Raw genomic sequence first — 15,534 nt, 5'->3', positions numbered from 1 at the left:
CAGTTCAAATAATCTATATTGACACAGAGGGAAAGACTAACTCTCTAAGGTAACCAAGACCCAAACCAGATAGAATTTATCTCAGATAAGCAAAAATGCTTGAATAATTCATTATTTGTTATATCCATTGCCCCTTGGAAATTCTAAACTAAGAATAAAAAGTCTGGCAAACTGAAATGTCACGTGAGGCTTCAGGATGACTGGTGAAGAGCTGAACGCCCCCATTAGATTAAGGCTTGAAGCAGGAGACGTTTTGACGAAGGCCTGATATACAGGTCTATGGTTGGGCCTTGCGTATGACATATGGACCAAGGCTTTTATGATATATAGAGACAGAGAATTGTTAAAAGATATAAAATGACTCCTAAAATTCTAACAGCAGAAATAAATTCACAAAAACCAACCTAATCAAAATCCCAAAGCAGAAAAAAAACAACAGAAAATCACCTGAGTATTACTATTGTTATGATTCTAGAAGGTTATATAATCAGAAATGTTGTAAGAAGATTTTAATTAATATATTCAACAAGTATTTCTTTATTGACCTCCCGCAACTGTGTCACAAAGCTTACATGAAAGATCAGGCAACTGACAATGAGAGCCTGCAAACAATTTGCTCGATTATACTATTTATCACTGTCAAAGCCAGGACTCAAATTCAAGATTCCTATCTTCTTGAAAGACTACAGCTTTGTTTACATAACGCTTTCAAGAGAAAAGAGTGATAACAACAATCTGCCTGACTCCTGAAGACAGTCAGACTCAGAGCAATTTAATTTCGATGCTAGGGCTACAATGCTTTCCCAACTGCTTTATCCATACTGCCTTCCACTTTAGGCATTCCCCAAAGGATGGGACTATTATTTCGATGTTCTAGTTACTTATATTAGCAAGATAATGAAGCCAAGGCTAGCCGTTCAGTTTTCACAAGGGACTTGCTATTTGTCATCATGTATTTTTAAAGCAAAAAAAATGATCAATGCAAATCTGACTTCACTAGAGAATCTTACAAAATAAAGGCACAAAGATAGTTTGGATCGGGGATGCTACCTTCAGAACTGACAGAAGGACATCAGTATTCATCTCTACACCTGACCTGGGCACTTGATACCAGAGCAGCAGGGTCTCAGAACCCAACAGGGAAACTCCCAATGAACTGAAAGGTTGTACTTTGATCTGGGTCCTCCTCTTAATGATTTGAAGTTCCATGCTATCCAAACCAAAAACAAAAAATTCTTATCACCCACACATGAACTGTCCATTCCCAGGCTCACTCACCCACAAATGCCACTACCCCACATTGACAACCTACTGGACTTTGTTTCCACTTTCGGCAAAGAGGGTAGGACTCAAACTACTGGTCTGTCCCAGTGGGATAAATCCAATGGGAATTTTACTGAAGGAAGCCTAAGGGGAAAAAAGAAGAGGAAAGTTTTTACAGTTATGGTCAGAGAATCAGACTGAACAGAGAGACACAGACGTGTCCACTATGACAAAGTAACTGACCCTCAGTGCATCACCCCATCTCTCCCTGCCCTAGACCAGCAATCAGATAACGCTAAGTGAGTGGTTTCTAGAATGAGGCAGGCCTCGGAAACAAGAGGACTCTGTGAATTTGGAAGAAATATGTGGGTACTCATTAACAGCAACTTGTTGAAAGAAATTGGGTTACAAAAAGGAGGGTCTTAAAGATATTAGATAAACGTGCTATTGTGACAGAGACTGCATTTTGTTGTCACACTATTCGAAAAAGTTGTGGATAAACCAGAAATATCTAATATCTTTGTACAGTAACTATTAACAGTGTTTTATAAACAATCTCGAGTGTAAAGAAGGCAAAGAGAACAAGCAAGTTCAAGCAGCAGTCGTTCCTCCGTCTCCCCCCTCCCTTCCCCAGAGGAAACCACTATCCTGCCAATGCTGCGATACCTTTCCTGCCACGTTATTATTCTTTTACGACATATTTACACATCCATTAATAGTATGCAGTGTTGCTCTCTGAATTGCACAACATACTTTGGCAACCTGCCTTTTATATTCAGTGTTTTTTAGACTTAATCATGTTTATAGATATTTATATATCTATATGTCTATAAATCTATAAATATTTATAGATATTTATAGATCTAACTCATTCATTCTTACTGCTACGTGGCTTCCAGTATATGATTATACCATCATTTATTTATGAAGGAATTCTGTGAAGAGAAGGTTCCATGGGAAAAATTTATATTTCAAACAATAGCTTTTCTGGTAAAAGCTCTCAGGCGCTCTGGAACGCTAAAACAGCGGAGCCCGCCGCAGATTAATCAAAGTGTTCTAGGACACAGGCAGTAGTACTTTATTTGCTAAAACCCAAAGAAGCACAATTTGTGCCCACCTTCAATTATAAAATGGCGAAAAAAGGTAAAAGGAGATAAAAAGCACGGAAATGTAAAAGCTAAAACGCAATCACTCTTGAAAGCTCACCTCATCTGCTCTTCGAAGAACTCCAGTAATAACCTACAAACGTTAAAAGAAAATTATTATAAACAACGTGTAGTTCCCTTATCAAACAAGAATTGGATTCAGTTTTCACGGATCACAAACTTGTGTCTTGTTCTCTTCTTAGAGACTATGTCAAAAGATGTACTGGCTCTTTGAACATACAGTGTTCTGCAGGGGGTTCAGAGCAAAATTAAGATTTGATTCTTGACCTAAGATCAATAGTCCAATAAAGGCTAAGGTGAAATAATTACAAAACCTCCACATTATATTAGCAAAATTGTTCTGCATTCTCTAAACTGGATCCAAATGTGAGCCACACAGCGATCATACAGAGGAGCCTGGGTTCTACTACACATACACACAAAGGAACAAAAGTCACGCTTTGCTACACGCAGAAGAGTCTGTGCTCAACAAAGATTTATGAAGACAAGGGAAACTGTAGCTCCTCTTTTAAAAGATATTTTTTAATTTCAATTTGTACGTGATTTTTTATTTTTAAAATATGATATCCATGCCTTATATTAGTGGTGAAAAATACCTGAAGAAGGAAATGCTTTCTCATCATCCCATCATGCTGGATAACCATCATGAATCAGTTGCTTACGTTTTGGCCTATTTCCCCCCAATCCTTTTTTTATTCACTGCATATTTGTACATGACTGAGATTATACCAAATACACAATTTGGTCTATTTCTTAAAAACATTTTGTAAAGTAAGGACGGATGCCAGTCTTCTCCCTTCACCTCCTGCCTCAGTGAATTTCAGAATTACATGGGGCCGTCATGAGGTCTACTTCATTCTTTGTTGGCATGCTATCAGTATTCTTCACACTTCATTAAAAAGCCATAAAAACAATTCCAGGATCATTAGCACAGCCTTTCTAAAAGCAGCTTACTAAGGCTCACATAACTGCTAAGTCAAACATAGGACACTGCTCTGTCTGCTGTTAGCTCCGGATCCCTCGATACTGAGGAAACCACCAAATGGAGGCAAAAGGCCATCAGAAATGAGGCCCAGCTGTGAATTATGGTCCACAGGATGGAAGGACTGAGCAGTAGGAGGGTCCCCTGCACGGGGCTCTTCAGGGGCTTCTAATACATAATGAAGGTTCCAGTCTGTTGCCCTCGAAAGGAAGAGCACTTCTAGGGCAATGTACTTACTGTCCTTACTGGACCAGAGTAAGCATTAGGGACATGAAATTTTAAAACAAAGGCAGATACATACACCTGAACTTGTAGATCCCTGCCTCTAACTGTACTACTAGGAGAGAACATTCCATGCAATGGAAATGATGTGAGAACAGAAGCATTTTTTCAAAAGAGGATCTAAGTTTATTTTATTTATTTTATAAGAACCATCCCTCATAATTAAAACTGATTCCCTAACTCCCTAACACACAGGGCTACTCCATCAGTTTCCAAAACGTAAAAAGCTTATCAAACCCACCACCATTTCTTCTCCTTATTTATTCAATTTTATCCTACTTAAATTTGACAAAACAAAAATCCTATACACTGGGTATAAAGTTTATACAAAACAACAGAATAAAAGTGCATGACAGAAATGTAATGCTACACCTGTTTCAGGGAGTAGGAATCCTAAAAAAATAAATTACAAAGAACTTCCTTAAATTATAACCACTTTATGCCATTGTTCTAAGATCTAATTTCCATTTTATTCACTTTCAAAATGGTTTTGAAAAGAAAAACAGCCATACCTCCTGCAATGTACCATCTCCTCCTGCAACGATGATCACATCTGTGTTTTCCATCAGTTCCAGGAGTTTCTTGGCTTGGCCCTCATAATCAGTCTGAAATACAAAAGAAGTCTTTGGTAAATTTCCCATCCTAGGGCCATAAAAATCAAAGATTTAAAAATATGGGACATTTTCTTTAAAGTTCAACACAGAGTCTTTCCTCAAATTCTACATAATTGATAGACACGAAAAATTCAGTAGCTATCAAAGCAATCCTGTATATAGTTTTGCACTGTTTAGAGTTGAAAGGGACCTCAGAAACCATCTTTAACCTTCCCTTAAAAATAAAACCCAAGCCCAGTGATCTGTCTCAAGTTATACAGTTAGCTAGTCAAAGGACTCATTTCCAGGCCAGTGCAGAATCTATTATACCATTTACCCAGCACCTTTCACCTGAAAGCAGGAAGTCAAGTGTATATGCAAATAGAGAGCCACCGATGTAATGAAAAGAGCACAGATTTGGGAGCCCAAGAGACCCAGATTAAACCCCAACTCTGCTACTTTTCAACTGAGTGGCCTTAAACTCTAAGGACCTTAATTGCCTTACCAATGAAATTATGTGTGTTGGGGTTGGGGTTGGGGTAATAATAGCTTCCCCATGGTACTGTTGTAAAGCAGTATATAAAGCAACTAGCAAGTAACTGTTCATGACTGGTACTGTACTTAAATGAAAGGCTGGGTTTTGCTATGATTATACAACAAAGTACAGGTGTGACTCAGAGTAGTGACAAAACAGTACTAAACCTCACCATTTTTATTGAGAGTATTTCCTCTCAGATATGTATGCAGGCTTCAATGAATCATCTAAGCCACTGCCTCTAAAACCAAACATTAAATTCTAGAACGCATAATGCAGCTAACGCTAACATGGGAAACATCCTCTCTCCTACTGACACGGTACTAGACACACTAATAGACCAAAATTAAAAATGTGAATTTCAGATGGGCTAGAGCACCTGAGCACAGATAACAGAGGAAAAAGGAAGTCCCTAAACTAACACCATGAATTTTATGAGGAATTATTCCATTTTTATTCTAAAAATGAAATGGCTGGCTTTATAGTTACACATTTGCAAATAGTAAATTTTTTTAAAAGAATATATGCCAATCCTTATTAAAAGAATGGTTTGTGAGTACCCTGAAATAAGCGATCACTGGGAATCAGTATGGGTTTGCTAAGAACGAGGCATTTCAGACTATCCTCAACTTCTTTGGCATTAACTAGATCAGTAGATAAAGGAAACCAGACAGACATTGTATCTGCCCTTCAGCAAGGCACCTGGTAAGCTATTTGATGACATCCATGGGGACAAGATGGAGAAATGTGGAAATAATATGCTAGAATACAAGTAGGTTAGTTAATTACCAACTGAAGGTCTGTGCTCCAAGTGAGGAGCTCAGTGGAGTGACATCAAATTGCAGGTAGATTCCTAGTGACATTACTTTAGGGCTTTCCCTTGAGCCTTTTTTTTTTTTTTTAAAGTAGGCTCCACAGTGGAACCCAACTCGGGACTTGAACTCACAACTCTGAGATCAAGACCTGAGCTGAAAGCAAGCACCAGATGCTTAACAGACTGAGCCACCCAGGTGCCTGGAGCCTTTTTCTATACAGTGCTATCAACAACAGAGGTGAAAGGCAACTTACTGAATATGCAAATGACAATCTTTTACAAAACAGACACTGGCCTCCTTACTCCTCAAACATGCCGAGTATACTCCTGCTTCAAAGTCCTGATCATGCAGTGCAATATCCTTAGCCCCGATTCCTTCCCTTCCGCATCTGCAGTACTCACTCACTTGCCTCAGGTCTCTGCTGAATAGTCATCATCTCAAACGGGTCTTCCTTCACCTTCTGAACTAAACTAACACCCCATTACTCCTGGTCCCCTTACTTGGCTTGACTTTCTTCATGGCACTCATCACCATCTGACAAACCATGTTTATGTATCTGTTTCTTTATCTGCATCTCTCCCTTTCCCACTTCGAATAGAAGCTCTTTGGGGACAGACATGGAAAGTTTATTTTGTTCAGACTGTATCCCCAATACCTAGAACAGGGTTTAGCTCACAGGAAGGAGTCAATAAATACCAGCAAAAAAATATTAATAAGTGTAAGTACACAAATGAAAGAACCAAAAATCAAAAATATTTCAACAGATTTAATAGGCCATAATTTAAAAGACAACATTTATAGAGATAACCTACTTGAGGCTCTGGTGTTAAGAAGAAAATTCCAAATGCAGCAACAAAGCAAGGATTAAAAAAAAAAAAGTGGCCTAATTGTATTAAATAAAGAAAAGTGAATCAAGACAATAGGTAGCATAACATGATACTAGAGAATTGTTACTTTTGCTGGGTATGATAATGACACTGAAGTTATGTAGAAAAGTCGCCTTATTATTATTATTTTTTTAAGTGCACACTGAAGTATCGAGGGGTAAAATGACATGATGTCTATCATTTACTTCAGAGAACCCAGCTACCAGGTGAAGACGCCTGCTGGGGGCCACACGAGCCAGACAACAGCCGGCCCGACCTACCGATGTGCGAGGCAGGACTTCCCTGCTCAGCCATGCCATGGAGGGCCCCAGGTGTGACCAGCACAAGGGCAGCTCTGAACAGACTGCTGACCAACAGAATCGGAAGCAAAGAACCAGTTGTCAAGGTAGTTTGTTATGTAGCAGTAGATAACTCGTATAGAAATAAATGTAGCAATAATTACAATAAAATGTTAATGGACTCAGTGACCCAGGAAAAAGACCAAAAAAAGATTGGATCTTTTAAATACTGTTTTCATGCCTTACCGATAAAGCCTCTAAAATATAAAGATACAAAAAGGCTGAGAGTAAAGGGATAAAAATATTACACCAAGCAAAACCCAACCAAAGTAATAGTAGAGTCCCTAGGAACACTAGATAAGATATAGACAGACTGGGGCCGAGGCAGTACTGGTGCTGAAGAGAATCGCTCTAGGACAGGGTCAAAACACGAGAAAAATGAAGCCATGTGAAACCTGAGAGCATCTACTGACATCATCTCAAGATATAAAAAGCAAAAATGAACTACAAAGGGAAATAGAAAAATCCCCAATAACAGTGGGAGATTTCCAAAAGCCCCCTCTCAATATAGTTAAAGCAGAAGAAAAAATCAGTAAGGACACAGAAGACTAGAACCACACAATGAACAGACTTGACTTACTGGACGTGTGCAGAACTGGTACCCAATAATGAAAACAAAACACACACTAGGCTATTAGTGGACCATAACGCAATTAAGTAAGAAATCAATAACAAAAAGATAACTAGAAAAACTTTATATTCAGAAATTTAAAAACATGTCTAAATAACTCATAGGTCAAACAAAAACCATGATGGGAATTAGAAAATATTTTTAAATGAATGATAATGAAAATATTATATATCAACACTTAGAAGATGCAGTTGGAGCAACAGAGGGAAATTTATAGCTTTCAATACATAGGATAAGGGTAAAAAATAAGCATCCATGGGGCACCTGGGTGGCTCAGTTGGTTAAGCGACTGCCTTCGGCTCAGGTCATGATCCTGGAGTCCCGGGATCGAGTCCCATGTCGGGCTCCCTGCTCAGCAGGGAGTCTGCTTCTCCCTCTGACCCTCTTCCCTCTCGTGCTCTCTATCTCTCATTCTCTCTCTCTCAAATAAATAAAATCTTAAAAAAAAAAATAAGCATTCAAGTTAAAATGTGAGAACAGAACAGCAGAAAAAAAATCCAAAGTAAGTAGAATGAAGGAAATAGTAAAAACAGACTAGAAATTCATGAAACGAACATAAACGAGGATCAACAAGCCAAAAAATGATTCTTGACAAGGATTAACTGACATACCTCTTACAAGACTATTGAGAGAAAAATAAGAGGGCACAAATAAAATGAAGAATTAAAACAAGATATTACAAATGTTACAGAAACTTACAAGTTAAAAATTGGAAATTATTAACTTGATACCAATTAATTTGGAACCTAGATGGAAGCAGCAAATTCCTTGAAGATGTTGCACCAAAATTAATTCGAGAATAGAACTTGACTACTTCTAGAACCATTAAAGACATTTAATACACAAAACATTTTCCCCTCAAAGACAGCTCCAGGTACAGATGGTCTGATCGGAGTTCACTCGAACATTCAAGGAAGATCTCTTACGTAAGTATTCTGGGCTCTCTCACACGTAGAGTTTAACGTGCGTTACAAACACTCACATCAATGTCAGTTTTCTTCCCCTTTCTCCCATCCCTGGAGACAGACACCTGGAAGACCACATTGCAGACCAGGTGGACAAAAGAGTTCAACGTTTCATGGTAAGCTGGACTAAATTACCTTTTCATCTCTGATTTCATGAAAATGTGTAATATTAAAAATACACCACAGACTTACAAATGTGACAACAGAGTGATTTTTCACCAAATGCACACACCTGAGTGCACACCACACACTTATCACTTAAAAGTCAACAGGGTGGAGTCTTAGGGCATCTTCTGTCTAGCACAATTCCTTCTAACTTATTTTTGTCCCTTTTTCTTAGCTAAATATTGCAAATTCTAAAGCTTTACCATTGAAAAGTCCTCACCAGAGAGAAAATGTTTACCTGTCTGTGGAGCTACGAAGAAATTACTCAAAGTGGAAATATTTTTATTTTTAGGAAAAGAATTCTTACAGCTATAACTACTTTCATCTTCCAAGAGACAATGATTCCACATCCCAGCTTTCAGATGAAAGGAACCAAGTTCATGCCTCCATCTAATCTTATTCTGAAAATGAAAAGCTGACAATGCTTTGAAAAAAAACAAAACCACTTTTATTAACGATCAGAACAAAGACACGTTGATCTCTCTGCTCCCAGCTTCTTACGTGATAAGTGATTTCTGCTACAAAGTCAAGAGAAGAGGGTAAGTCACAAGGAGTGGTAGCTCGGATAAAATCAACACTCTGGAGTGTTCTTACCTTAACGACAGTCACATCCATGCCAGATAAGTGTAAAATCGGGGCAGCATTTTTTTCAAATAGAGTCCTTGCTTTGCTGTAAAGGAAAAAAAACAAAAATTTTGACATGAGTTCTCAAGAGGAAGAAAAAATAGCCCAACCATCTTCGCTAGAGTAGAACAAGAAACAGCCTGAGAAACACAGGTTTCCTTCTTTTGTGCAAGTGCAGGAAGTTGAACAATGAGTCATCGGGTTCTAGGGATAGAAATGGAGACGCTAACACTCTGGCGCCTCCAGGAGTTTACTTTCTAATACAATCAGCTATCACCATTTGGGATACTTGAAGTTCATTATCTAGTTCCTCTAGAGGAAGAATGTAACACTACATATGGCCCCGCTCAGGACACAATGCTTGATTCATTCAGCAAGTATTTATTGAGCACCTATTACATGCTAGACACAGGGGGTAGGAGCCAGGGATACAACAAGACAAAGCGGACAAAACACCTGCAACTTAAGTAGGATGTAATAAGTCCTCATAGAACTTATTTATATTCCAGTGGTAGAGGGAGGACAGTGTATTTAACATTTTTCATGTGGCCTGAAGGAATAAATGTATTAATTCTAACTCAGTGGATATACAACCTTTGAGGGAGAAATACATCCTTTTTAACAATTTCATATACTAGAGGTATCTCCATTTCTTGGATTTCAAACCTGTCGTGAAATCCCTGGAGAAGGAGCAAAATTCTTTTCCATGATGGCAGAAATTCTGCTAAGAAAAGGAAAGTCTGAAATTATCTAATGCAACTTTAGGATAATGGGCAGCTTGTCTGAAGCTCCCAGGCAGTCACATCCTTCTCTTTGCGGCCCCATCACTTTGTATACACCCCTGCGAGGAATTTCCATATGGTATGACAATCAGTGATTTGCAGGACAGTCTTTGGGATGAGACTGGAAAACTTGCAAAAACAGACACCAAATATTATAATCCTAGAGCCCCCCCCAGCCTCTAGGATTATGTCTGGCACACTCAGAAGATACTTAATAAGTATCTGATGAATTAATGTACTAATGCGTGAATAAATGAACCTGCCCCAAATGCAGACATGTAAATTCTGCGGGAAAGGAAACAGCAGGATTTTGAAGCCTTGTGAGAATAGAAACAGTTAAAGAGCCCTTTGAAAAGAGAGAAAGAGAGAGAGAGAGAGAGAGAGAGAGAGTGTGAGAGTGTGTGTGTGTGTGTGTGTGTGTTTTAAAAGCATCGTACACGGGCACCTGGGTGGCTCAGTTGGTTAAGCGACTGGCTTCGGCTCAGGTCATGATCCTGGAGTCCCAGGATCGAGTCCCACATTGGGCTCCCTGCTCAGCGGGGAGTCTGCTTCTCCCCCTGCGCCTCCCCCCACTCGTGCTCTATCTCATTCTCTCTCTCAAATAAATAAAATCTTTAAAAAATAAAAATAAAATAAAATAAAAGCATCATTCACATCATTCTGACAGTGACTCTTGTCCAATTCCAGGCAGGAGTCAGAAACACAGCCCAGGAATCAAGGGATGCAAAAGTTGCAAGAAGTCCCCAATGGCATGGTTTCAAAGTTAAACATGCCTATCAGTGGACCTGTCTTTCACCCAAATATTTTCAACTATCTCATCAGGGAAAAAAAAGCAAACAAAAACTAGAACTTTCGAAACAACAGCGAACATGTAACTTTCACATCCACATTTACTCAGTCCTCTTTCAAAGATTTTTTTTTTAAACCAGTGATGCATGCTTTGACTCTCTTAAGAGTATTTTATACTAGAATTCTAGAGATGCTAAGGTAGCTAATGAGGAGCATGTATAGTCATGCACAAACCAAATTCAACATTCTTTAAAAAGAAACCACCAAATGGCAGACAGAAGCATGTAACATTTCTTATGAATTAAAATAGAAATGGAGAAATTGGACAAATTTTCACAAGGACCATTCAAAAAAAAGTATCTCAGACCAAGGGCCTACCTGAGCATGTTGTAAGCAAATTATACAAATATCCCCTGCCCTTTCTCCTGACCTGAATGCTTATTCGAATGAACGGGAAAGGCTAAATGAAAATTCCCTCTTTCCAGCTCACCACTTCTGGGGTTTAACCCAACAACAAAGGGCTAAGCTAGTGATACTACAAATGTTTCCCCTTCTAGGGTTGTTTTCATTACTGGATTGATAAGAAAAGATCAGCTGGAGGTAGATCAGCTCTATCTGAGAAGTAAAACTCTGGACAAGACTCAATCAGCTGTATTAATCATTTTTTTTTAAATTTTATTTATTTATTTGACAGAGAGAGAGAGACAGTGAGAGAGGGAACACAAGCAGGGGGAGTGGGAGAGGGAGAAGCAAGCTTCCCGCTGAGCAGGGAGCCTGATGTGGGGCTCGATCCCAGGACTCTGGGATCATGACCTGAGCCGAAGGCAGACACTTAACGACTGAGCCACCCAGGCGCCCTGTATTAATCATTTTTAACAAATCTGTAAGATCCTCCAAGTTAAAGAAATAATGATTTGAACATTTGGGTTTTTATTCACATCTTTATGTGATGCCACAGCTGTGGAAAATCTCTAAAATTCTAATGTTCCCTAAAAAAGATTGAAAAACAAGTGCTACCAGTAAGAAATGCATTATTTATTATATAATTAAAGGTGAGACAGCACCAGAGCTAAATAAAAACTTTATATACCTACTGCAATTTCCAGGTTCACGTACACACACAAAAATTACTTCTTAATGTATTATTTATTAATGCTGTTTTAAACACACAGTTATCTTACTTCTTAAAGTGCCTATGTAGTTTTAAAACCAGTACTACATAATGAAATAGCTACATGATGAATTATATATTACGTGTCAGAGTAGAGCCAAGGTGACAAAAATAGTGCAATTAAATAGTGAAAGCTTTAGGGAAAAAAAAAAGATGCTGGAGAGCTTCAGAGTGGCTGATGCCCAGAAGCACGCAGGGATTCACCTTGCTAAAGGGGACAATAACTGTAGCAGACTTTCCCTAGCCTCACCTTTAAAGATAAAAATATTCTACTTTTAAACAATAATCCAACTTTAAAAATGCCAATACATTTACATGTAAAAATATAAACAGAACCTAAAACTGCTCTAAAAAAGTTTGTTTTTTAATGTGATTATCCCTTATAAGTAGGAACTTTTAAAAGTAACAGATTATAGCTTAAACAAACTGCCATATATTTTTCTGTATCAGACATAGCAAGTTCCTAACTAACTAGGTCTCTAAAGGAATAGAACCTAGAACAGTTATACTCAAGCAGGCAGAGGGAGAGCTACAAGCACTTTCGGGAAGGGTGGGGGAGCAAAGTAGAGACTGTTTTGAACCTAGCCGACTGGTCAATAATAATCACAGTGGCTTCTATTCCCTTCGCCCAGTGCTTACCATGAAATGGAAACGCTGAGCACATCACAGGCATCATTTCACTTAATTGCAAAGGCACCTATTCTATATGGCAATTTTATAAGGTATGAGCTATTACTTTTCCCACTTTACAGATGAGCGCACTGAGGATTGAAGCTAAGTAACTCCCTTATCACAGAGCAGAAGAATATATAAGTCCCATCCTCCAAACCCCGGAGCCCACATGGTTCTCCGCTAGCTTCTGCCACAGGTCACCCCTGTTCAGTTATCTTAGAGATTTTGATTGTGTTGTGTGAGAACCTGTTCATTGGTTGGTATTGTTTAGCATTGGTATTGAACAAGAATGATCAATAGGCATTAAGACTGGTGTTAACGGGGGAGGGAGGCGGCTCTAACAAAGCCCATCCGGTAGGATGCAATTAGGCAGAGTCACAGAGCCAGTTTAGACAATCTGTAGGTAAATATCTTAAACTGCAGAATTCAAAATAAGGCGTGGTGTGCTTGGGTGGCTCAGTCAGTTAAGCGTCGACTCTTGATTTCAGCTCAGGTCGTGATCTTAGGGTTCTGAGATCGAGCCCGGTGCCAGGCTCCATGCTGCGTGTGGAGCCTGCTTAGGAATCTCCCTCTCCTCCTCTGCCTCTCCCTGCTTGAGCTCTCGCTCTATCCAAAAAAAAAGGCATGATTTGTCTTCCTATCTGTAAAGCCACATTCACTCTCTCAAATTACTAGAGAAACTTATTTCAGAACTCCTGCGTCTTACACAAGACTAGTTACAAGCTGGTCCCAACTAGTCTTTTTGTTGTTGTTGTTCTTAGTAACTTGATGTCATCTAAGATCTTATAGAATCCAACCTAACACATATTTTTTTTTAAGATTTTATTTATTTGACCGAGAGAGAGAGAGAGAGAGAGAGCGAGCGAGCACCCTAGCAGGGGGAGCGGCAGAGGGAGAGGGAGAAGCAGGCTCCCTGCTGAGCAAGGAGCCCAACACAGGGCTTGATCCTGAGGATCCTCTCAGGATTCTCAGAACCCTGAGCTGAAGGCAGACACAACCGACTGAGCCACCCAGGCGCCCCAGAATCCAACCTAATACATATTTATTAATTTTCCAATCCTCAAAAAAGACAAAGAATTGTTTTGGTTGCTAGGGATAATAAAAGATATCACTCCCCACCCCACCCCACACAGCTTTTTCATTCTTACTATTTTTAAAAAATAATTTTAAGTTTTAAATGATTTCTTCTAAAAACCTTCAACAACGTCTTTCTTATTCACCTCTCCAACTGAATGAGAACTGCCACGATCATTGAAACAAATTTTTTTTTGCTTATGGTACTTTTTTAAAAATTTAGACTTTATTTTTTAGAGCAGTTTTTAAGTTCAAAGTAAAAATGAGTGGAAAACAGAATTTCCATGGGCCCTTTGCCCCGTTACACACACAGCCTCCCCCACTTTCAACATCCTGCACCAGGGTGGGACCTTTGTTACAATAAATGAACAGAAATACGTGATTATCAACCAAAGTCCCAACTATTCTTCACACCTGAATTCCCACAATTCCCTCACACGACTCTTCTAGGTCAGCTAGACCAGGTCACAGACTGGCCTGCAATACAGCAAGGGACATGACTAGTTACCCCTGTGGCTAGGCCCCCGCTGCCCCAAGCTATTTCCTCAGTCAGGAAGATTGAGTGTTCTCCCTCCGCTGACCTCCAAGATCTAGCTCAAGGTTCACTCCTTTTAGAAAGAATGTTTCTGATTTCACAAGCCCACAATGTTCTTGGCCATTGTGGAACATCCTGGAACAGAGAAGTCGTAATCATTTATATCACAACAGCAGGAACTATCCCCAAGCAGGTAAGATTCACTTGAGAGTATTAATTCTGGGATTTTTTTTTTTTTTTAAGATTTATTTTAGGGGGGAGCAGAGGGAGAGAGCAAGAATCCTGAAGCCGACTCCCCACTAAGTGCAGAACCCAACAACAGGACTCAATCCCAGCCCCCTGAGATCACGACCTGAGCCGAAACCAAGAGTTGGCCGCCCATCCGAGTGAGCCACCCAGGCACCCCTAATTCTGGGATTTTTATTAAATTTCAATTAGACAAGTTTGCCAAGCATCAGTTAGCTTTACAGTTATAGCTCATTAACTGCTATTTCTCCATTACAAATTAATCTCATTGCTAGATGAGTAGGGAACCTACTTCTTCCAATTCTACACAGTCCAACTAGCTTCCTGATATTTTGTGACATTCCCCCCCGTCCCGCAGGAAAACTGAGTATGTGACAAATCACAAACTGAACTACCCTCTGCAAGCTGCAGGATTGAGAAAAACCGTCGCCTTCTTCACTTGTGCATTGGGAGGAATGAGTTGATTGCCAAACACCTAAAAAGGAAAAAAGGAAAGTTTTAAGCAAATATCCTTTATTCAGTTAACGATTAAATATATTCTTTCATTCCAAAGGAATTTACTTCCAGGAGACATGGTACCTACTCTGGGGGTAAAAGTGTTCTTTCATGATTTCATATTGACAAAAAATACCATGAACAACAACCAAGTCTACCATTATTTAATGACAATCAGCTAAATTTTGTAATAAAAAAAAAAACCCTGCTTCATCTACTAAAGGTAAGTAACTTTTCTAAGATGTGGCTAGGTTTATTATAAACACATACCCAGCAAGGCCACAGTCTGTCAAAAGTAAAGTTTAATCCACCTGCCCATAGTCTTCAGAGTATAATCTTTTTCTCCTTCAATTTATTACTAAAGCTTATTCATAAAGAACTTTTGTGATACCAATTAATCTTCATATTTTCATACATGTAAAAAATAAACCTAATAGTCTATTTGCCTCCTCCTCTTTGCAACTTTGTATAACTTGATAACTAAACAGCATCAACTAGGGGATTAAGGAATGCACTTGTGATGA

General features: G+C 39.0%; 1 protein-coding gene across 4 annotated transcripts in view; it reads right to left on the bottom strand.

Moving 5' to 3' along the window:
- AGK (acylglycerol kinase) overlaps positions 1-15,534 on the bottom strand; it is a 75,785-nt gene that overhangs the window by 31,221 nt on the left and 29,030 nt on the right. For all 4 annotated transcript variants that reach the window (XM_028106238.2, XM_028106237.2, XM_088018620.1 and 1 more), the window contains 5 exons: positions 14,911-14,990; positions 9,217-9,292; positions 4,206-4,298; positions 2,470-2,502; positions 1,313-1,407 (listed from right to left, as the gene is read on the bottom strand). In XM_028106238.2, the coding sequence (XP_027962039.1) occupies positions 1,313-1,407; positions 2,470-2,502; positions 4,206-4,298; positions 9,217-9,292; positions 14,911-14,990 (377 nt within the window). The remainder of the gene's footprint in view (positions 1-1,312; positions 1,408-2,469; positions 2,503-4,205; positions 4,299-9,216; positions 9,293-14,910; positions 14,991-15,534) is intronic.

The sequence above is a fragment of the Eumetopias jubatus genome, unplaced genomic scaffold (assembly GCF_037043125.1).
Source record: "Eumetopias jubatus isolate StellerSeaLion01/CBP00866 unplaced genomic scaffold, mEumJub1_p1.0 scaffold_14, whole genome shotgun sequence".
NCBI classification, from domain to species: domain Eukaryota; kingdom Metazoa; phylum Chordata; class Mammalia; order Carnivora; family Otariidae; genus Eumetopias; species Eumetopias jubatus.
Note: the sequence above shows the minus strand (reverse complement) of the source record. Positions and strands in the feature narration are given on the sequence as shown.